Here is a 22,226-nt window from a genome sequence, read left to right on the forward strand (position 1 = left end):
TGGCGACCGAAAAATTCCTCGAGGCCTAATTATTTTACCGACAGACTCAACACCTCTGGAACACTCGTTTAAACTCTCGTTCCCGACAATTCACTGCACAGCCACCAGGTGGTGTCCTTTGGCTGACTGTTACGCATATCAATCGAACTCGCGTCAAATCCAGAGCTGTTGTTTTTTCTACCGCTCTGATCAAACTCTTAGAAAATGTTATCACTAAATTCATGCATGTTAGAATATGTACGGGCAGAAGACACAGGAATTTTAATTTCATTTAGATCAATCAAGTGATTAATAGTTAGCATAAATAAATACTCAGATTATAATTGTAAACGGTCATTCGTTTAAAAATAACTCTGTTATTTGTTTCTTGTTCCTTAATTTATTTGGGGGACCATGATTGAAAAAATGGCCGCACACCACCGCCCTACCAGGAGAATCAAGTGACAGACACCTTGCCAGATATTGTTCAGGTGAGAATTATTATTATTTGGAGAGTCTTGCCTACGTCAGCAGACTTTACCGTTACATATTTCTAAACTCTCCGTGCGACTGCCTGTTTGATATCAGCGATCACAATTTATGGTCACGTGCTTTTTTTCTTTTTTTCTATTTTCTTTAAATCTGTTTATATCTTGAAGCTCTAAAAGTGCTGTTGTTGGCTTTGGGCAGGATATTCAACTTTTAAATTGTCTTGATTAAAATTTATCAATGTCATGTGACTAATGTCAAAGGTCACATGACCAGATCTGTTTACGTCCTCCTTGCACATCTGGACGATGATGTCTTCCTCAGACTTCTACGAAAGGAAGTAAGTAAAATATCCTTAATTAACAGAAAGAACTATCATATTGTGTACATATATTCTTTAAAGGGTCTACTACTAATCTAGTTTCAGAATTTCAGAATTATACTCCTGCATATATATTTTGCTCATAAGAGGTGTAAATTTGTTAACGGTCAAAATTGTGACTGATAGTATAACACAGTGTTTCAATCGAAAACACAGGCTTTGGCTGTTAATCCTACTTATCATTCGTTTTTTGGGTTTTTTTGCACAGTTTCAAAACTATCAGATGCATTGGACCTCCTAGACTTATGTGACCCCCCAGAAGCTGTGTGCAGCATCACCGTCATTCCCACACTTAAAAAAGAGACTGTGAAAGTGACTGTGATAGTGATGGCTCAGATAGGGAGTACCAGGGTGAAATGGGCCATTTGCCAGGTAGACTATTGAGTGGCGATGGAGAAGTCAACTATCTGGAGGATGAGGCAGATGTTCATGAGAACCAATTGGTGTGCCCCCCCCACCTCCCACTCCTGCAGTAGTTGGTGTTGAAGCAAACTCACCACCACTGCCATATCTTCGCGAGTCTCCCTCAGCAACGAGCTGAAAAAGGAGATGCCCTGAGGAAAATGAGACCCCACGACGCCACAAAAAAACAGAAAACATCTCTTCAAAATATTCAAAATAGGGACAGGGTTTTTTAAAAGACCGTAATGACCGGCTGCGTCCAAGATTCCAGATTTCGTGACCCGTGGCCCGACTGCAGCAGAGTGTACGAAGCAAACTAAACCTGATCCAGTCGATTTGTTCCCGTTGACGTACCCTCCTACTCTGAGGGAGCTCACTGTTGAGACGTCAAACACCTATTCAATGCAAACTGAAGGGAAGACACTTGATCTGAACGTGGATGACTTGCTGACTTTCTACAGGGTTCTTCTCACATCTGGCTACAGTTCTGTGCCGCGGCGACACATGTTTTGGTCAGCAGACCCTGATGTCTGCAACGAAGTTCATCTCAAATGCAATGAGGAGGAATCGCTTTGATGAGATAAGGGCCTCAGTCCATCTGCTGGAGACCTCAAAGTCCACAAACGACCCTTTCTACGAAGCGCGGCCCATCTTCAGTGCTCTGAATGAGTCTTACAAAATGATGCCATACTCAAAATGGTCACCGGTTAACGAAAGCATGATAAATTATTACGGCAGGCATGGTTGCAAGCAGTTCATCGGGGCAAACCAATCCGCTTTGGGTATAAACATCACCTACAGGGTACATGTATCATATGGAGCCCTATTGCGGAGTGCACACACATCTTCCTGAAACTGGTCTAGGACAGCACCCAAGTGTAGTCTAGCCGAACAAGCAGAAGTTCCTCCAGGATGTACCATTGTACATGACAACCTTTTCACCTCACTTAGCCTCCTTGATGAAATGACAAAACGAGGTTATGGATGTGAAGAAGTTCAAAAAAATACCTTTGCTGAAGCTCCGAGGTCCTTTCCCAACAGGGGGAAAAGGTACTGGTGTGGTGGAAGGATAACCTTGTTGTAACCATGGCAACCCATGCTGTTGAGACACATTCTTAGGTGCCCGTAAAAAGGTGGAACAAAGAGAAAAAAGCCTATGACAAAGTTCCATGTTTATCCTCACATGCAACCAAAACGTGGGGGGTGTGGATCTGCATGATCTTCAGGTGTCAAGATACAGGGCTACAATAAGGTCAAAGAATTGGTGGTTTCCAACCTTTTCTTGGTCCCTTCACAGCGCGGTGGTTGTTCCTCAGAGATGTTGTTGGTAGTGAATATGACCTCCTGGCCTTTCAGCGATCTGTGTCCCTGGGTCTCCTAAAAAGATATGGAAAAGCACCTCTTGGCCCTGGCAGAAGACGTTCGATGGCAACAACTGTCACTCAGGATTCTGCAAGAGGTGATGGAAAATCTCACTGGCCTGTGAACACAGGGAGGCTTCTCCACAGATGCAGACGGTGTGACAAGCGCACTGTATATGCCTATGAAAAGTGTGATGCACCTCTACCCATTGGGTGCTTCAAGCATTTTCATGGAGAGTGAAGTCTAACCGATGAGCTGTGGTCTACTGTAGGACTACCACGTTGACAGAATCGACGTTTAAACCATCGGTTTTTTTTCTATCTTTATGAGTTTATCTTTTTGACTTCTAAAGCACTTCAGTTTGTTATAAGAAATGTTTTTTCTTCAATATCACTACATAATTGCTGCTGGGGCCGCCACTAACAACTATTTTTCTATCGATTAATCTATCGACTATTTTACCGTTTAGTCGATCGGTGTTTGTGCTATAAGTTCAAACATTGTTTTACATGAATAATAGTAATAAAGCAATGAGGTAAATTTTAACCATATCTCTTTATTATATGTTACATATGTTACTGTTATTTTAAAATTTTAAATGTGTAAATAAGTCTTATTGAAGAATTTTTTATGAATGACTATGCTGTTTCCCTCCGGTCACTGTTGTGACCTAGTATAAAACCTATTATTTCACTAACTCAACCAACATCAAAAAGGGCATAAAGTCTGTGTGTTAGGGAGGTTTAAGGAGTTAAAATGCATGTACTCAAATTGCAATGAAAAGTTTTGTGATTTAAACGGTTAACAAGTATATCTATCCCACAGGTGTGCCTCTCACATCTAATACTGTCTTGCTCAGTGGCCATTGCTGTCGTGGTGCTAACCGCTTGGTACATCAGAGATTCTTTGAGAATTGATGACATCGATAAGAAGTACGTCCTCGTGACGGGGTGCGATAGCGGCTTTGGAAATCTCGTGGCCAGGCAGCTCGATCGACAAGGTTTTCACGTAATCGCCGCGTGTCTTACGGAACCTGGTTCCTCCAAACTGTCTGCCGAGGCCTCCCCCAGACTGAAGACGGTTCTGCTCAATGTAACTGACAGCGCAAGCATCGAGAAAGCGGTGGAGTTTGTGCGCCTCCAGACTGGAGAGCGAGGTGAGATGGACGGTGAGGGGGGTAGCTACAGTGTGCCAGCTGGAGGCAAGCACTAGAGAAGATAAAGCAGACATACGGGCGCTTGACGACCACGAGATCCTTAAACTGACCCGTAAATCTGCAAGTTTTTTTTTTTTTTTTTTCAATTCAGGACGAAAACAAACATTCTTTGAAGTCCCATCCTCCAAAAGTCTATAAACTGTAACCTATGGACAGATGTATTACACAATATACGTTACATATGGAATATAAGAAATTCCATTTGAAACATCTGCAAGCGCTAGTTTTTTGCCATAGTGAGATTAGACCTCTCCCCTGGTGAATTCGATAGTACTGGAGGTCATCTCGGCACTTGAAGCCTTAAGACCTTTGTACCTAGTACACAGAGTACAGAAACAAACACAGAGTATTTACCATCCCACTCAGGTCAGTCAAAGGAAATGGGAGTTGCAAAAACCAGACTTCTTATATCTAACTGGGATCAAACTGGATTTGGATCCGTCTAGTTGTGAATAAATTGCTTTCTGACATACATCCTCTGAAATGCTGCAAAGGATCAGTTGTCCGTGCTGCTGCTCCTCTGATACAGACTGCGACAGTGCTGTAGTTTCTTAGACATATGGGAAACACTGAGGTTGGGACCAGACATCAGATATTAGCAAGAAATATTTTTGTAATGAAATACAGACAAACTGTGCTGCTGAGGCTGTAACAATGAAATAGTCTGTGCTGTATGAAAATAACACTCAGTGGATTTTAAATATGCTGTGATATGTTAAGTAACAGTAAAATCATTCTAATGAATTGTTATGACAAAATTGCACGGTATATGGTAATAAAATGGATTCAACACACTGTTGCTGTTCTCTGTTGGGTGCAGGTCTATGGGGTTTAATTAATAACGCAGGGAGATCCATCCCCATTGGTCCGACAGAATGGATGCAGCTGGAGGACTTTAAGAAGGTTCTAGATGTTAACCTGATTGGCTTAATCGACGTGACCCTGAAGTTCCTGCCACTCATTAAAAAGGCTCAAGGGAGGGTAGTGAACGTCGCCAGTATCCTGGGTAGACTGTCTCTGACTGGTGGAGGATACTGTCTGTCAAAATGGGGCGTGGAGGCGTTCTCAGACAGCCTAAGGTACATTGGGTAGCTCATACACCCGGGTTTATCGATATAAATGCTCATTGAGGTGGTGATTACTGTGTCTCACATCACTGTGTTTAACTCTGACTGATACCATGGGCGATAACAGATTAGCCAATTTTCTCTCATATTCAAGATTAGGCAAAATTTTTCTTCTATCTGAAATTTTTCCTCAAATTAACTTGGTAGATTTTTTTTTTCCTGAGAATTTTGTGGGAGAGTCTATGTCTCTGTGTCTACTAAGTATCTGTCTTTGGGTTTAGGAGGGACATGCGGCACTTTGGCGTGAAAGTGAGTATTATTGAGCCCGGCTTCTTTAAGACACAGGTGACTGACCTGGGCCTCATAGAGGCTGACCTCCAGAGGCTGTGGGACCGGCTGCCCGTGGAGGTCAGAAGGTCGTATGGAGAAGAGTATCTGATGGAATGTGAGTGTCAGGACAGTAAACACAGCTAAAGGCTGATTAAGGATAAATGTATGAATAAATAATTTGAGCAATAATCAGCATCTAATACAGATAGTTTTTGAGAACTGTATGTGTCTTTGAAGTTGGTTGGTGGTAACGGCAGTTACGGCTCTTTCCACCAACTGTGTGACATTGTCATATCTGTTTATTAATATATATTAATAGATATATTAAATATTAATAAATCTCTCTCTCTCTCTCTCTCTCTCTCTCTCTCTCTCTATATATACATGTGTATATACATATATATAAACAATCTACTTTATGAATGTTTCTCATCTTTCTTCAATCCATCTCTTGTGAAGATATGAAGGCCCAGGCGTTCTCTATGGGCATACTGTGCAGCAAAGACATCTCCAAGGTGACGGCCTGCATGAGGCACGCTCTCTCGTCACGTTACCCGCGGACGAGGTACGGGGCAGGCTGGGACGCCAAGCTCCTGTGGATCCCTCTCTCCTACATGCCTTCTTTTGTGGCTGACTTCATCATCAGGGTTCTTCTGCCAGCGCCCAAAGGAAGCTGAACCCCCCACGCCACAGTCCAGGGTTCAATTACATTTCAGCCCAAAGTTAAAGCAGGATCTGCTGTTAAATGTAATTATTTCAGTTCGTTTTTTTTCATAAATGTAATAATTTCATAAATGTTCATTATTTCAACGGCCTTCTTGGTCATGGAAAATGATTGATGGTCTCTGGTTAAAGCACTGAAGTTCACTTTGATGACTGAGTTGAATCTTAAGAGTTCATATTAGTTTTGCTCAAAACTTCATGGATCAGTTAAAGAAATAAACTATGTGGTTCATAGTAATAGCCTTTTTTTCCTTTGCATGTGACAGTCTGTTGTCGCAGTACTTCCTAAACTGAAAACACATTTGATTATATGTCTTAGCATATAATCAGGGTTAGCATATGTCTTACCATTTGGAAAGTATCATCAGAACATTAAGACCAAATTTTATTCTGAAGTCTCCAGGAATATGAACAAAACGTACTGTATTTTTTTCCATGTTTTTCTCATCATGGTTTGTAGGAGTTTTTCATTACATGAAGTCACCGTGAGCCAATTTCAAGACGTTTTGACAGAAATTGTTTTTCTTTTCATCATGAATTTCTTGGACTGAGCTAAGATCGCATCCAACCAAACCTCTCTACGCATTTTACTCTTTACATGAACATACTCTTCAGTCTGATCAAGTTTGAGACTAGGTTTACTGTGAAAGACTTTTTTTTTTCCAAATGTTGTTGTAAAATGCCTGCAAGCCATGCAAAATATTATGCATGTTCATATTATGACATTGTTCACTCACCCTGTTAGATGTGATGTCATGAGAAAAACAACAACAAACCATTTATAAAACAAGAGATTTATTTGATTTTTCTTTCAGCAGCATTGGTTTGTGTTCCAGTCCTTTACTATCAACAAAAATGTGGGCATATTCCGAATCATCAACAAATTGATACATGTTTATTTTCCTTTTCATTAATACATAAAAATCATTCAAACCTGACTTCTCCTGTGGATATAAACGCTTTCAGTCCGTGGGCTTACAGCTCAAAAACAGAGTGTGGAGACAGATCCAGCAGTATAGTAGAGTCATAGACAAGTCATCTATGCTAAATCATGGGCCCGTTCAAGTATATTTCCAAACAAGAGTTTACAAAAGGATCAGTCTGTATAAGCACTGGTCACTCCTGCTGTCCTGGGTGCAGGGCAGAACGGAAAATACTGGATTCTGCTTTTGTTTCAAACGTTTGATTCAGGTCATACTATCTTTAAAAAAAAAAAAAAAAACTAAAAAAACAGTCCCTTTCTCCTGAATGAGAGAGATTCATCCATATGGAGAAAATACTGCGGGAAGACCTAAACAGACTGCTGACAAAGACACAGTTCACAGTTATCAGTAGCACAGAATTTTTAATCGCAGAATCCACACCAATAAAGACAGCTGCTTTAAAGGGGTGCAGAAAACTTCTAATGTTCTTCGACTGAATTCAAAAGTCTGAAGTTCATGTGAACAAAACATTGCGTTCATGTGCTACTGTGAACTGTGGGACAGACTGTTTTTGTTTCGTTTTGTTTTTCTATGTTTTCTCTTCTGTTTTGTTTCATTTTTATTCACTGATCCACTCTTGAGGTATATAAACTTGTTAAATGAAATGTGTACATCTTCACCTTTTATTTATCTCCAGTGGCATCTATAGATCCATGTATGTACCACACAGTATGTTGTGTCCAACAGCCAAACACAGCTAGACGCTTGTTGTAAAATGCACTTCACTCATGCCGGTAATACGCATCAGCACGTTTATGTCTATCACTAAAAAATAGGACATCTATTTGAAATAAAACTATTATCAGATGATATTATCAACAAAAAATCTTTTTAAATTTACAAATGTACAGCATATTCATAACTTTACCATCAACAGCATCAGTGCAAAGATATACATATAGTACATCACAATAATAATAAAAAAAAAAAAAAAATCATCTAACAAGAATTGGCATGAGAAACATCAGAAGGCATAGTCACAAAAGACTTCTCTTTCTGTGGTCTACACAAATGTTCATCTATTCTCTTCTCTTCTTCAAAATAATCTTCGTTTTCATAGGTGGGCTGCATATAAAAATAGATTCTGTGCAAAGGAGAGTGTGTCTTGGATTCCCAAGTGTGTGTGTATGTGTGTGTGTGTCTGTGTGTGTGTGTGCAGGGGGTTATACGTCGCTGTCCTCTTTGACGAGGTTGGCCGTGTCTCTGAACGTGTCCTCAGTAGGAGAGAAGGTGTTGGGCCGTGTTGGTTTGGAGGGTTTGGCAGAGGGGACAAAGGGAGACGGCTGGCTGGCCGCACTCGCGTCGATGCTCTTTACAACCTGCTCATCCTGCATCTAAACAAACAAATAAACAAACAAACAATAACAAAAAAAAGAAAATCACCACAACCACCACAGTCATAGTGTTTTATGGTGATGCTAATGATGATGATGAAGGTGATGATAAATAGCTTAAAGGCTATCGCTATCTGCAGACTGAAACCTGAAATGATATTTCCTTTGTACTAGTGTGACGGCTTCATCAAATACATGACATTAAACCCTTTTACCTCGAAGGTCTCAAATGCCAAAATAAAAATTACAACTTGGCGAATGTGAAATTAAAATATAGAAAGTAATTATATGATCATGAATATCACTGTCATCGCTATATGTGACTTGTTAGATTGTGCTTTGCTCACCTCTGAGTAGGTTGGGTTTTCAAAAGTTGCGGCTGGTTTCAGTTTTCGCTTGAAAAAGCTCCACTTGGACTCCTAAGGTGTACGAGAGCATTAGCAGTGAATAAAAACGTTATGTAGCACCAGTGGACCTAAAACCCAAAGATGAAAGGTGAATTCTGACCTGAGCACCAGTAGAATCCACTGGAACGCTCTTCACTTCCACAGCCTGCTGCTGCTCTGGCCTGTACATGGGGTTGGCGAAGTTGTTCTGATCTCCGCTGATGTTTACAGTCACCTGTTCAGAGAGCAGCGGTGGAGAATGAGCGCAGAGATGTGACTCGACCATCAGAGTGTTAAAACTTCGCCATCTTACAGATTTATTGAGAGGTACTAAATGGCAAGATAATCTGGTGCTGAATAACACATACTGAAATAAGATGAAAACTGGACATTAACACAAAACTTCCAAAAACGTTGAGCCCGGTCAAGAGTGATCAGTTATCAAACTGACACGACCACCACATGTACATATGAATAATATTCGCATAATATTAATGTCCAAGTATTTTGGCTACATTGGCCCGCCATCATTTTTTGAGATGCTTTGGGAATGTAAGTATTTTTCATGAGAATACCAGAATACTGGATGGTTTCGACCAATCAGAAACGTAACTGTTTGTCAGTGTTACCTGTGAGGCGTGGATGACAGCAGGATCGCTCGATGCTCCCGCCATGGTGGAGTAGAGAGGATTCTCAAACGTGATTGGCTGCCTGTCCGCTTCAGCAAAGTTCTCATCCTGAGAAGAACATTTACACGTTTTCAGTTCGGTGTGACACTGTTTGTACAGCACTTTTTACAGCAGGCAGTTTCACAAAGCATTGTTTAAAGGATACCAGTCCTCAGACCCCCAGTGAGAGAGCGTAAAGCAACAACAACAAGAAGAAAAAACTCTCTTTGTCTGACATAGGGACTGACTAGAGGATGTCCTCTTCTTCTGGCTGGCAGTAGAATAGTTTTCTGGACATACATGTAAAAGCCATCAGTAAACTCCCTTCAGCTATTTCAGATCAAAAACCCTGAAATATTACAAATAGCCTACATTATGTCGCATACGTGAACTCACTGACCTCTAAGATGAGGTCATTCTCTTAGCGGCATCACTAACCAATAACAGACGTTACACTACTAAATGAGACTGAAACAGTTTTATTCAATGATTCACCCAAACACCCTAACAGGAACTACAGCCTTTAAAGAACAATGCCGCCAATTCTGTTAATTTCGTTAATGACAGAGAAGAGATAGGATCACCAAGGTCAAACAGTTAAAAGGGGATTTCATGGGTCAGGAAACAAGAGTCATGAAAGCGCTTGCTCTGCATTTAAAAGAGGTGAAACAACACCATTAGGTGCTAAAATGAGCACAAATGACACAAACAAACGTTTACCAGCTGCATCGCCCTGTCAATGAATGACACGCCCAGGGTTGGAGGCTCCAGGTCCATTGTGACATTGTCCCCAGAGCGGAAAGACACACCGTTTCCTGTGTCCCCAGATTTCACCAGACTACTGAGACTGCAGGACAGAGAGAAGAATACACATAGGGATCTTCACACCTCTACACACATACACACACACACACACACATACACACACACACACACATACACACACACACTCACACACACACACACACTCACACACACACACACACACACACACACACACTCACACACACACACACACACACTCACACACACACACACACACACACACACACACACTCACAAACACACACACATACACACACACACACACACAAGGGGACTCGAGACTGAGCAGTGATGTAGGTCACTGAGATATTGTCTGTAGTGTGTGAGTGACGCTGAGCTGAGGTATTGGTGAGGTATATGGACGTCTGGTGTATGAAAGATCCTGGGCTGTCGTGTGTGAATGAAGGGCAGTGATGTACCTGGGTAGTTTGGGCATGGAGGGGATGAACGACCCAGTACGTTTGTAATTGAGGAACATGCCGACGACCAGTGCTCCCGTAGCCAAAATAATAATCACGGCCAACAGCACAGCAACCGCTAGGAAAACAGGGACGAAACAACACAGTCTGTCAGGAGCTTGACGTCCATGTTTCACAAAGCCAGACCAATGGGGGAGTGACACACTGCTCTAACCAGTCCTTATAGCACAGTAATATACACTGTCTGTCTCTCAGACATCCAGCGGCGGTCAGTTCAAGACTGAGCAGAGACAGTTTGGAAACTGCTCTGTAACCTTGTAATTAATAACGACCTTTGTCATAGTTTTGAAAATCTAATAAGTGACACAAGCATTGCACAACTTCAACGGTAAAAAAAAAAAGACCTTATAGGCGGTAAATTTCCAGCATAAGGTGAATGGTTTATTGTTTAGGTAAAAGGATCAAATGTGCACTAATGAAGCTGTTCACCTGGGTTTCACACTATGCTGAGGTAATCACTATGCTAGTGACTGAAGCTTGCTGAGCAACAGAGATATGGCATTAATTCCTATTAAGGCCACGGTCCACTGAAAGACAAGCCAAAGGTCTGATCAACAACTCAGTCACATGTTATCACGGCTTTTTTTCACAATGCTTTAGTTAGTCATACTGCACGCAAAGCAAACTATATTCAACAGTTAGATAAGAAGTCGGTCAGCGTGTCAGCGATGATCTAACAGAGTCGTGGTTGAGTCATGGTCGAGTCGTGACTGGTTTTTCTGTGAGTGTGTATGAGTGGCTGTGCAGTACCTGTTCCAGCAGGAGCACCTCTGGCATAGCCAATCTCACAGTAACTGCCACCATAACCGTACGGGCATCTGCAGAGGAGATTCGGGTTTCAGTTCAGATTTACACGAGCGTTTTTATGAATACCTGTGACGATCCCATTTTCCCCCCTGTTGACTCATGAAAACTATCATCAACAGTAGTTGCACCAGAACAGCTTAAAATGAAGCACATGTGTCAAGTGGTATATTGGACATTAATATTCCATTTCATAATGAGCGTCACACAGTATTACATTATTGAGGTGGTCGGCTGAAGCACTCACTTGCACTTGGGCAGTCCAGCCTCATCAGTGTAGCATGTCCCACCATTCATGCATCTGCATGCAACTGGCATAGGCACCACTGGCTCAATGGCTGCCGAGGAGCAAAAGCCAAGCTAAACATTACCGCAACGTCACAGTAACATCGACCCAACATTCTCTGCGTTACCACAACATTTCCACAACATCACCACGACAGCAACCATAATATCAGAAGCGTTGCGTGCATGGGCAATGACACAGGTGAGGTATGATGAAAGGAAACCAGAGAGGACAAACTGGGGTTGTGGCGGAGATGGGAGATGGGACTTACCTGCATCACATTCGTTAGAGCTGAAGCCAAGCGTGGAGGAACCCTGTGGACAGGCACAAGTGTAGCCTCCTGGACGCAGCAAACAGAGGTGACTGCAAACGTTCTTACAGGGATTGGGCACTGAGAGAGAACAAGAGACAGAGAAGAGAGAGAGAGAGACAGAGAGAGAGAGACAGAGAAAAAGAGCATGAGCGAGAGTCTATTTCCAGTATTTGACCTAATTGTGTCAGCATCATACTCAAAGTGAGTGAGAACAGACAGTGAGAGGAAAAAAAAAGAGAGAGAGAGAGAGAGAGAGAGATCAAGATAATACAACAGACTTGGTTTGTCAGTAAAGTCAGAGACTTGCTGGAGATCTTGGCGTTAAATCTCACCTGATTGGTTGTGTCTGTGCTCCTGGTAGATACGCACTTGGGTTAGCCATGGGTTGACGGTCAGAACTTTCACTTTATCCCCTTTTCCAAACTTATCCATTTTCCACACCTCCCCTTTCCCCTTTGTCGTCCAATACACATGTCCCTCAAACACATCCAGGCTGTAGGGATTACCAATGTCTGCAGTAGAGGCAAACACAGGCCTTTACAGAACATATCTTTACAAAACCATTAAATGTTCCTTAAAAACTGCAGCCTTGAAAGAACATTAGGTGTGAATACTTTCGCATGTCTTGAGAGTGAAGTAAATATAAGATAGCTTTTCTTACTTTTTTTTTGTTACTTTTAAAGGCTTGACATTTTTAACTGACAATGAGTCAATGTTTAAACGGTGTCACTAATTCAGCTGTGTCTGTTCTATGGAAAATACATATCTGTTTCTTAGGATTTACAGACCACAGCCCTTCGAATATCTGAAGCTAAATAAAACTGGTAAGAAGTGCTCATATAATCAGGGAGTTCAACTAACCTCCAGATACGACAATCTTCCGGTCTGTTCCATCCGGTTTCATTGACTCAATAACATTCTCTTTCGAATCACACCAGTACAGCCTGTGTCCATTAAGGTAGTCTAGAGCCAGTCCAGTGGGCCAGCCCAAATCCTCATCCATCAGAACCTGCCTGTGTTGTCCATCCATCCAGGCTGACTCAATCTTAGGTCTACGACCCCAGTCAGTCCAGTACATCATACTGGGAGATAACACACACACACACACACACACACACACACACACACACACACACAAACACACAGAACTTGAAACTCCAAAAAGGGTCTCACACTTGTTTTCTGGAACATATCATTTTTTTTTTAATATTCTAACTGAACACCAATACTCAAATTAAACATAGCATATCTGCTCAGTTGCTTACCCCAGAGCCGGATTCACCACAATAGCAGCCGGCTGGTCAAGATCTGTGTGTATGAGCCATTTCCTGTAACGCCCATCTAGCTTTGACACCTCGATCCTATTGGTCCCTGCATCTGTCCAGTATATATGGCTAAAACACAAAATCAGCTCTGTCAACTAAAAGAAACTGGTGCTTTTGAAACAATACGGGGGAAAAAACTGGGGGTGATGTATGGTACCCTCCAATCCAGTCAACGGCGATTCCATCAGGACTGGAGATGTATCTCAGGTTCAAGTCGACCTCCTTCACAGGGTTATTGCCGTGGTCATCAAACGTGGTCATGTACGCCCGTTTAATGGAGCCAAACTGGGAGCCACGACCCATTATCGTCCAGTACACGATACCTATGGGAACAATGACATTTAACCTGTTACGGCACTGATGATGGGATAATCTAATCTGCAAAACAACAAATGAATTAAGAGACAGAAGAAATCAATTATTTGTTATGTAATGATAAAGCAGACTGTGCTTTTACATGAAAAACAGCACAGAAAGTGGTATTTGAGATTTTAAAACAGTTTGCGATAAGCAGGCCGATCTATCCCGGAGTGCATGCGGTTACATAAGGATAACTGTCTGTAATCAGTGTGGGTGAGAGTGTACGCGTGATTTCTTACTGAGTTCCAGCCCCTCTGGGTCCCACAGATAGTCTACAGCCTGGATGTGCTCTGAGTTATCCACATAATCGGAATACTGCTCAGAGGACAGGTTAAAACGACGGATCCTCACGTTATCAGGCAGTAACAGCACAGGGGGGTTCCCTGAGACAAGAGAGAGAGATCAATAATACACAGGTTAAAGATCAGACGGACATGCTAGAGTCTGTAAATGAGTTTTTAAATGGCAACCTTTATCTCTCACCTTCAGCTGCACACTCCCGGCCGTGCTCCTGGCCCACTGAGCGGAAACCCTGGGCACAGAAACACTCATAGCTGCCCTTGGTGTTCTTGCACTGCTGTGGACATGTACCATATACCTCACACTCATTCAAATCTACACACACGTGCGCACAAACACACACACACACGCACGCACACACATATACACACACACATACACACACACACACACACACACACACACACACAAAAGACAACAGAAGGTGAACCTCTAACAAAAACAGGCATAGATGAACAACACTAGTCTACTGTTATTGTTTATATATGGACAATACAGCTTTCTTATGGATCCATTGTAATAATGATCGTTCATAAGCGGTAAGGACTGAGCTAATGGAACATGTAAATATTACTGTTATGGAAGCATGACACAACTTCCTCCCTGTGCTTTTTTTTTAATCTAATTAGCACATAGAGCAGTCCACTCACCTTCACAAGAGTTCCTGTCTTCCTGGCTGGCTTGATATCCTGGTCGACAGGAGCAGATAAAACCTCCATCTGTCAGCTCTGTGCAGTTATGCTCACAGATGTTTTCACTGCACGATCGGCCACTGCCAGAGTCTGCCAGAGGAGAGAGAGACACACACACGTCAACAAGTACACCACTTATTCTGTTGAAACTACGGGGAATTTTGAGGACACATGAGAAGCGGCACATACAGGGATATTGAAATGGAGATGAGAGAGTATAAAATGATTCTGTTTAGAGTACTTTCATTTTCACTTTTAAAAGTGCCCAGCAGTGAAGAAACAGACCATTTAGACAGATGTCAGTATAGTTTTATAGTTTAGTTAGTTTTATATGCCTAAATGTGACAGGAGAATATACACAACATTGGAGACATGAGTAGAGAGATCAGTCATTCAGAGAAATCAGCTTTAAACATCTCTCTAATCAGCTTTAAACGTCTCTTTAAACATCTTTCACTATAGTTTTATAGTTTAATTAGTTTTACATGCCTAAATGTGACAGCAGAACACAGAATTGGAGAAATGAGTGAAGGGATCATTCAGAGAAATCAGCTTTAAACGTCTCTCTAAGTTGTAAGGAAAGACCAGTAGCTGTGATGAATTTACAGGTGCAGTTCTATAGTGGTTTTTTTTTTTCCCCTGCATTGTTGGGATTATGTGGATACTCACTGCAGCCGAGTTCATCGGTCTGGTCCCCACAGTCATCATAATCATCACAGGCATACTGCAGGGGAATACACTGACTGTTCCCACACTTATATTCATCTGCAGAACATGGGCCATGGGTGGGCGTCTGACCTGGAACAACAGCAAAACAATCTCACATCAAAACTTGCCACAGAACAAAAATAACAGTAATTGCCGTGTGATGTGATGGGAGAGTTTTGCTTTATGGGTTGGGTTTTTTTTCAATTATTTTAATATTTTGTTTAACATTCTGGCTAATTTTTTTTTTTGGTGGGAGGGGTAGACCGTCCCGTTTGCAGTTTGCCCTGTGGTTTTCAGTATTCAGTAAATAGGAAGAATCTGTCAGTGTTGTAAGACGTTATCACTGCATTTTGTTATAAATGAGTAGTGAGTTGCACTCAGGACAAAAAAAAAAGATAGGATTGTTTGGACATATGTAATATGTGAAGTACACATTTACATTTACAAATTTAAAACAAGTGAATCATGCTTTTTTAACATGCCAGAAATATTTTTTTCAGTTTTTGCAAAATCTGTTTGTTTCCATGAGGGCCTCTGACAGGCCCATACTTACAGTGTTCCTGTCTCTCATCTGTTCCGTCCCCACAGTCGTCCACTGCGTTACAGAGCTCATGGCTGTAGATGCAGCGGTTATTGTCACAGCGGAAGCGGAATGGAGGGTCACAGGGAATGTCCACTGGAACAGACACGAGGCAGTGTATCACCACAAGCTTCCAAATGCTACATATATACATAGTATTTCATCCTTGGGAATGGATGCTGATGTTATTCTAAGACAGATGAACTATGATTTCTATCTATAAAAGAATAAGTGATTATGCTTGGGTTTACGAGTAGACGGAAATGTTTGTGTGTGTTTGTGTGTGTGTGTGTGTGTGTGTGTGTGTGTGTAGGTGTGCTCACAACAGAGATGGAGCTCCTCATCTGATCCATCTCCACAGTCGTTGTCTCCGTCACATCTCCAGTGCTGCTGCACACACACGTGGTTCTTACACTCAAACAAGAACGGAGGGCAGTACGTGCCGTTAGGGTAGCGTGTGGCTGCAAACAAGAGACGCGCAAACTCAATAAGCCGTCAGATCCATTTAAAGGCAAAGACACTTGCATCCTTACACCTGTAGAGGGCGCTGCAGTCACATTAAACTAAAGCTTCTCCTACGGCATGCTTTGATTTCCAGCTGCAGCGTTTCTTACACAAACGCGAGACACGGTTGACAGGAGAAGAAAAGAGAACTCACGGCAGGAGCTTTCGTCTGAGTAGTCCAGGCAGTCCGCGCTTCCGTCGCATTTAAAGCGCTCAGCGATGCAGTGACCACTGTTGCACTGGAAGTGACCGGGATGACAGGTCCGCAGCTCTGAAACACAAAACAGCCCTTTCAACGGCCGAGACTCACTATAACAGCCTTCAGACAGTAGTCTCCCACACACAGTCACCACGGTAACAAAATCACTTCATCTATTTGACAGTAATGTGAACACAATGCATTATAAACACATTTCGCAAACCATTTATAAGGCATAAAAAATGTAATAATCATTAATAGCATCTGTGTTGTAATAGGAGGCTATATATCTATGTGCTAAATGTGAAAATAGAAGTTGCAAAATATTACTTTATTTCAAGTCAACCTGTGAGAAAGAGAGAATGTAACACACAAACACACAAACACTGACACAGACACACACACACGCACACAAAAAGAGGCTCTACTCACCACAGTCCCTTTCATCTGAGTTATCCTCACAGTCGTTGTCATGGTCACACACCCAGAGGTCAGGAATGCAGTGCAGATTGTCACAGCGAAACTCACTCTCAGTACATGCACGAGGACCTGGCAACCCACAAGGGTGTCAATCAGTCTCAAGGCTCCTTTATAGAGCCGAAACCCAGACGCACACACGCACACGCCCACACGCGCACACACACGAATAGTTGCACATGCATTGAAAAAAACTTTTATTCTAAAAGCCTGTAACTCAATCACACACATCCACACACAAACACAAACACACACACACACACACACACACAAACAAAGAATTCTGAAACAATCACAACAAAAACAGAGGCAATCAAAACACGCTCAAACTCAACTTCACATGCCTGAGTTAAGACAAACCTGCTGCAGTAGTACACCTCTAAACCTCTTCAAACAAACACTTTTGAAAAAAGTAAAAATAAAATAATAAACAACCAATCAAACAAAATACATAATCACTGTGAAATTTCAGACTTCTGCTCGAACGAAAGCACACACAAAAAAAAGAATGCTCAGTAACATGACGGCATAAATAAACCTGACTACGCTGATAAGAGCGGGATTTACACTGTCTCTGTGTTACTGGATAACAAGGTTATCTGAGAGAGCTTATAGCTGTTTTTCACTGTTTTGAACAAATAGCTCCTGATAAATACACTTCAGCATGCAGAGGGTCATTCTTCTGCGGTGAGTTCATGGCATTCTGTGAGGAATATCTGAGAACCACCGTAACATCTCCGGGAGAAGAGTCAGCCGGCGGAGGAATCGAGGCTTCTTTCAACACGTAACACAGAGATAGAGCTCATCCCATTCATCACGCTGTGAGAGAGAGTGTGTTATCCTGACCGTATTGTGTGATCTCCTCGTACTGTTTAAACCCCTCAGATTGGGAGGGAGGGACGCACGCTTCCCTCTCCTCACCTCACAGGGGTGCTGCGGACACCCTTTTTTCTCTAGCCGCTGATAAAAGCTGACGCCAGTTTCGTGAGGGACAGGAGTGTTAAATCCTCTTTCCCTTCCTTATCTCTGTTTTCCCAATCTCTTATTAACGCAACTGTAGATTGTGGGAGACATTAAGAGTCACATGACTCCTCTTTTACAGCTGAATTTCTACAAAAAATCTAAGAACAGGACTGGCTGAAATACACACCCTAAATGTTTAAATGATTAATTCTGTTCTGATACTCTTACACAGTTCCCTTCCTTTTTCACACTGAGGTTTAATGAGTAGTGCTGACATCACTTCAATTTGTTATTTCTTATCATCTATGCATTTAGAAACCTTTAGATTTAACGTAGAGGGAGCCAGACACAAAAGTTACAGCCAGTGTTAGAGTATTCCCAAAAAGCCAATGCTCAAAAAAGGCATGGGTCAAAACCCATTTCAAACGGTGCAGGTTTTGTGGAAGCTCAGCTGATTAACTTGAGGGCATTAAACACGAGGCACACACAAACCCTAAGTCGTCCTTCATTTGCCATTGATACTTTTCAATTCCTGAATAAATTCAGCTTATGAAATCCCATTCACGTAAAGGGATCGACATTAAACTGAACTGAGCCAAACTCAAAAGGGGTTTGTTACGCTCTGGTCCAGACAGATAAATGTAGCCTAACATTTTCACTTTGATCCGTCAGTGTGAAGGAAAGTGCTGGAAAGAGCAGAGAGCGATCTTTGGTTGGGGGCGAGCGTGCGTCCACAGGCTCATATGCGAGCGGGTGTGTATACTCACTGCAGTCGCGCTCGTCAGAGCCGTCTCCGCAGTCATTGTCTCCGTCACACCTCCAGCGGAGCGGGATACACTGGTGATTATCACAACGGAAATCCCCCACCGGGTCACAGGTCAGCTCCTCTGCAAACACAATACACGGCCAGGGTTATCAGAGACACCACTCCATGAGCTCACAGTCGTTGTATAAACTCTTTATATTCGGTATACCATTTCATTCTCATTTAAATCGTAAGTGATAAACTAGTTTCAGTAGACAAGAATGTGATAACAGAAACATTTTTTTGACACATAGTGTTCTGCTCTTCCACACAAGGATGATAGTGAAAATAAATCTACAGCATGTGAAGAGTCTCTTACTTTAATTACAGCACTGATCAGATCAGAGGAGAGGAGGGGAGAGGAGAGGAGAGGAGAAGAAGGGCTTAAATGAAAAGAGGAGTAGACAGATACATACACACACACACACACACAAACACACACACACACAGACCTCCTGGTGCCCCACCTGGCCCAGTCGTTGCATTCTTACACACAGATTAGCACTGCTCTCCCCTCTCTGAAGCATGACACTAATGGAGGAACGGCCACAGATAAGAGAGGGGAGGGCCAGTGCCAGGGCGTGAGGAGCAGACCACTGCACAAAGACAGCAGTGTGTGAACACACACACACACACGCACACACACACACACACACAGCCCATAAATCAGAGGGTTGCCCCCCGACTGAGGGAGAGGTTAGAGGGAGGGTCAGAGAGACCCTCTATTTCAGAGTCTCTTTCTGCTCTGCTCTCTCACTTAAGTGATCCACTGGGGTGTGAGGGGATGGATAGTCGTCTTTCGCTCTCTCTCTCTCTCTCTCTCTCTCTCCCTCTCTCTCTTTCTTTCTCTCTCTATCAATCTATCTATCTCTCTCCTCCTGTCTCTCTATCTCCCTCATACACAACTAATACCATCAGTCCCTTCAGGCAGCCATACAAAGAGATGTTGGACCAATCTTATGTATTGGTCCAATTAACGTATTAATTAATTAAATTCATTGACGTATTGACCCAGCGTATGTCCTGAGGCAGCTTCTTTCCTACTTCCGAAAAGAATGACCACTGAGTCGAAGGAGGCAGGAGGAGACAGGCAGTACCACGTTCCAGCACCCCTTGAGAACATTAGAGGTTAAGAACCCTGCTCAAGGGCACATCAGCAGTGATCTACGCCGGGATTATAAACCTCCAGCCGTCCAGTTACCAATTCATCTATCCTCAGGGCTTCACACGGGTCTCAGTCCTTCAGTTTTTTAACATTATCTAACCCTACTCTCTGAGCCATCTGTCTGTCCTGGTTAAGTATACAATCGGTCATTGATGTTTTTCCCTGCTATTTAGTATTGTTGGGTGTGATCGTCCATTGGTCAGCATTGTTGGCTGTTGCTGATCTGTGTCAGGTCACAGACTGGTGTGTATGGTTTATGGTTTATTTGGTCACCGGACAGCATACTCACCACAGCCCTGTTCGTCACTGTTGTCGCGGCAATCGTTGTGACCGTTACAGACTGACCACAGAGGCACACAGCGGTAATTGGTCTTACAGTCGAACTCCGTGTGGTTGTCACAGCGATAAGCCGGTCCCACTACAAACATACAAAAACACAGGTTCGCGTTAGCACGGGAAGACCATCAATTCTTAACAAGGCTAATTAGTCCAACTTCATTTATTTTGAATGTTTTAAATTTTTTTTTTCTTTTTTAAAGCTGTCTCTGAAACGACCACTCACTGCACTCGTCGTGGGGCTCGTCAGAGTTGTCTCCACAGTCATCGTCCACATCACATTTCCAGCTCTGGGGGATGCAGCGGCCGTTTCGACACTTGAATTGTCCTGGGGGGCAGGTCCTGCTGGAGCAATGGGAGGGGTCTTCGTCTGAGCTGTCTCCGCAGTCGTTCTCTCCGTCACACTGCCACGCCTCCGGGATACATCTCTTGTTGGTACACTGCCACTGATGTGTCTCACACTGGTGTGTAGCTATGGAGACAAAAGACATGTCGTATGTACCATAAACTGAGGAGTGCCTTTACTGACATCTCATGATCAGTTACGGTCATTTTAGAGAACATATCACTGCAGTGAATGAGTGAATGAGTGCGCTAAAGGACATGTTATATTTGCACAAGAAGTGTCAATGAGGTCCTTAGACTGTTGTAGATTACATCATTTGATTGGCTTCTGCATTCTATTCTATGATACAATCGATCTGTAAAGTTGACTGAAGAGTCGAGTGACCAATTTTAATCAAATATGAATGTTCACAGAATTCTTTTAACAGTAGAACCCACTGTACGTCAGCTCACATACCACACAGCACAGTGTCCTCATCAGACCCGTCTGGGCAATCGTGAACCGAGTTACACAGGAAGTGAGGACTGGTGCAGTTCCCGTCTCCGCACTGGAACTGGCCCAAGCGACAGTGACGAGTGGGACAGGTAGAGGGCTCGTCAGAGCCGTCCCTGCAGTCCCGCTGCCCGTCACACTTCCACCAGATAGGAATACAGCTGAGGAAGAGCAGGAGACACAGCATGTCAGGACCCCTCGGTCGCTTCTCAACCAGCACAGTTACTGAAAGAGGACTACTTCTTACAGGATTTTTAAATAAGAGTGAATAAGCCACGGGGAGAAGAAAGCTTAAGTTCATTTCAAGAATTCTAAAAATTCTGTTAGCGCCTCTTAAGCAATTCACGGCTTTTTCTGTGACAGGACTACCATCTCTTTTTGTTCTCCAGTGATAAAGAGCTAAAGCCGAGACCCAGCGCTCCGGATGCCTCACCGTTCGTTATCGGCACATCTGTACTGCGTGCTGGAACACATGGGCAAACAGCGGGCTACCCCACCCAACTGAACCGTAAGGAAGTGGTCGGGACACTCGCAGGTGTGACCGTGCCCCCCGGCCCGAAGCAGGCAGAGGTGGGAGCAGCCCCCGTTGTTGACCGCACAGGGGTTAGTCACTGCAGGGACACAGAGACAGGATTAGGCTATCTCTCCACACACAAACAGCGTATTGTTTTAGTCCATGTAGACACGGGACCGGCTGGGGTAGCTTAAAGGAAGTGATAGTGATCTGAGATAAAGAGCTTAATGGATCCTGCTGACGGAGACTTTAGATTATGGCCGGATCAATTTACAGTATATTTATGTTAGAGCATTGTCTAACCGATTTAAGTGAATTTTTATAAGTTCCCACGAGGGGAGGGGGCTGCAGCCCGGGTTGGATACGATACATACACGTTTAACGACTGAGATAACACATAATGCTTTGAACACTACATGAAATAACGTTTAA

General features: G+C 42.9%; 2 protein-coding genes across 2 annotated transcripts in view; one reads left to right on the plus strand and one right to left on the minus strand.

The window, feature by feature from the left end:
- Positions 1 to 1,304: 1,304 nt before the first annotated feature.
- rdh1 (retinol dehydrogenase 1) lies at positions 1,305 to 7,167 on the plus strand. Its single transcript, XM_030787011.1, has 5 exons — positions 1,305 to 2,711; positions 3,440 to 3,770; positions 4,651 to 4,909; positions 5,179 to 5,342; positions 5,687 to 7,167. The coding sequence occupies exons 1-5, from the start codon at positions 2,640 to 2,642 to the stop codon at positions 5,902 to 5,904; spliced, it is 1,044 nt and encodes a 347-aa protein (XP_030642871.1). The 5' UTR covers positions 1,305 to 2,639; the 3' UTR covers positions 5,905 to 7,167.
- A 919-nt stretch (positions 7,168 to 8,086) lies between these two features.
- Positions 8,087 to 22,226, minus strand: part of lrp2a (low density lipoprotein receptor-related protein 2a) — a 57,772-nt gene continuing 43,632 nt past the window's right edge. Inside the window, exons 56-81 of the mRNA XM_030786018.1 lie at positions 21,714 to 21,891; positions 21,245 to 21,441; positions 20,669 to 20,914; positions 20,396 to 20,524; positions 18,904 to 19,023; positions 17,129 to 17,245; positions 16,652 to 16,768; positions 16,317 to 16,454; positions 15,967 to 16,089; positions 15,375 to 15,503; positions 14,664 to 14,795; positions 14,197 to 14,328; positions 13,953 to 14,096; positions 13,511 to 13,676; positions 13,294 to 13,422; positions 12,890 to 13,110; positions 12,361 to 12,540; positions 11,987 to 12,106; positions 11,677 to 11,767; positions 11,376 to 11,443; positions 10,566 to 10,683; positions 10,042 to 10,168; positions 9,283 to 9,390; positions 8,775 to 8,888; positions 8,615 to 8,686; positions 8,087 to 8,267 (exon numbers count right to left, since the gene is read on the minus strand). Coding sequence (XP_030641878.1) covers positions 8,097 to 8,267; positions 8,615 to 8,686; positions 8,775 to 8,888; positions 9,283 to 9,390; positions 10,042 to 10,168; positions 10,566 to 10,683; positions 11,376 to 11,443; positions 11,677 to 11,767; positions 11,987 to 12,106; positions 12,361 to 12,540; positions 12,890 to 13,110; positions 13,294 to 13,422; positions 13,511 to 13,676; positions 13,953 to 14,096; positions 14,197 to 14,328; positions 14,664 to 14,795; positions 15,375 to 15,503; positions 15,967 to 16,089; positions 16,317 to 16,454; positions 16,652 to 16,768; positions 17,129 to 17,245; positions 18,904 to 19,023; positions 20,396 to 20,524; positions 20,669 to 20,914; positions 21,245 to 21,441; positions 21,714 to 21,891 — 3,587 coding nt within the window. The 3' untranslated portion in view covers positions 8,087 to 8,096. The remainder of the gene's footprint in view (positions 8,268 to 8,614; positions 8,687 to 8,774; positions 8,889 to 9,282; positions 9,391 to 10,041; positions 10,169 to 10,565; positions 10,684 to 11,375; positions 11,444 to 11,676; positions 11,768 to 11,986; positions 12,107 to 12,360; positions 12,541 to 12,889; positions 13,111 to 13,293; positions 13,423 to 13,510; positions 13,677 to 13,952; positions 14,097 to 14,196; positions 14,329 to 14,663; positions 14,796 to 15,374; positions 15,504 to 15,966; positions 16,090 to 16,316; positions 16,455 to 16,651; positions 16,769 to 17,128; positions 17,246 to 18,903; positions 19,024 to 20,395; positions 20,525 to 20,668; positions 20,915 to 21,244; positions 21,442 to 21,713; positions 21,892 to 22,226) is intronic.

This window comes from Chanos chanos, chromosome 10, assembly GCF_902362185.1.
Source record: "Chanos chanos chromosome 10, fChaCha1.1, whole genome shotgun sequence".
Taxonomy (NCBI): Eukaryota; Metazoa; Chordata; class Actinopteri; order Gonorynchiformes; family Chanidae; genus Chanos; species Chanos chanos.

Excerpts from the sequence above, each read along its gene's own strand:
- rdh1 (XM_030787011.1), top strand. The coding sequence starts at position 2,640 with ATGGAAAAGCACCTCTTGGCCCTGGCAGAAGACGTTCGATGGCAACAA. Across the intron at positions 3,771-4,650 it reads CCTCCAGACTGGAGAGCGAG|GTCTATGGGGTTTAATTAAT; the intron begins GTGAGATGGACG and ends TGTTGGGTGCAG. Across the intron at positions 4,910-5,178 it reads GCGTTCTCAGACAGCCTAAG|GAGGGACATGCGGCACTTTG; the intron begins GTACATTGGGTA and ends CTTTGGGTTTAG.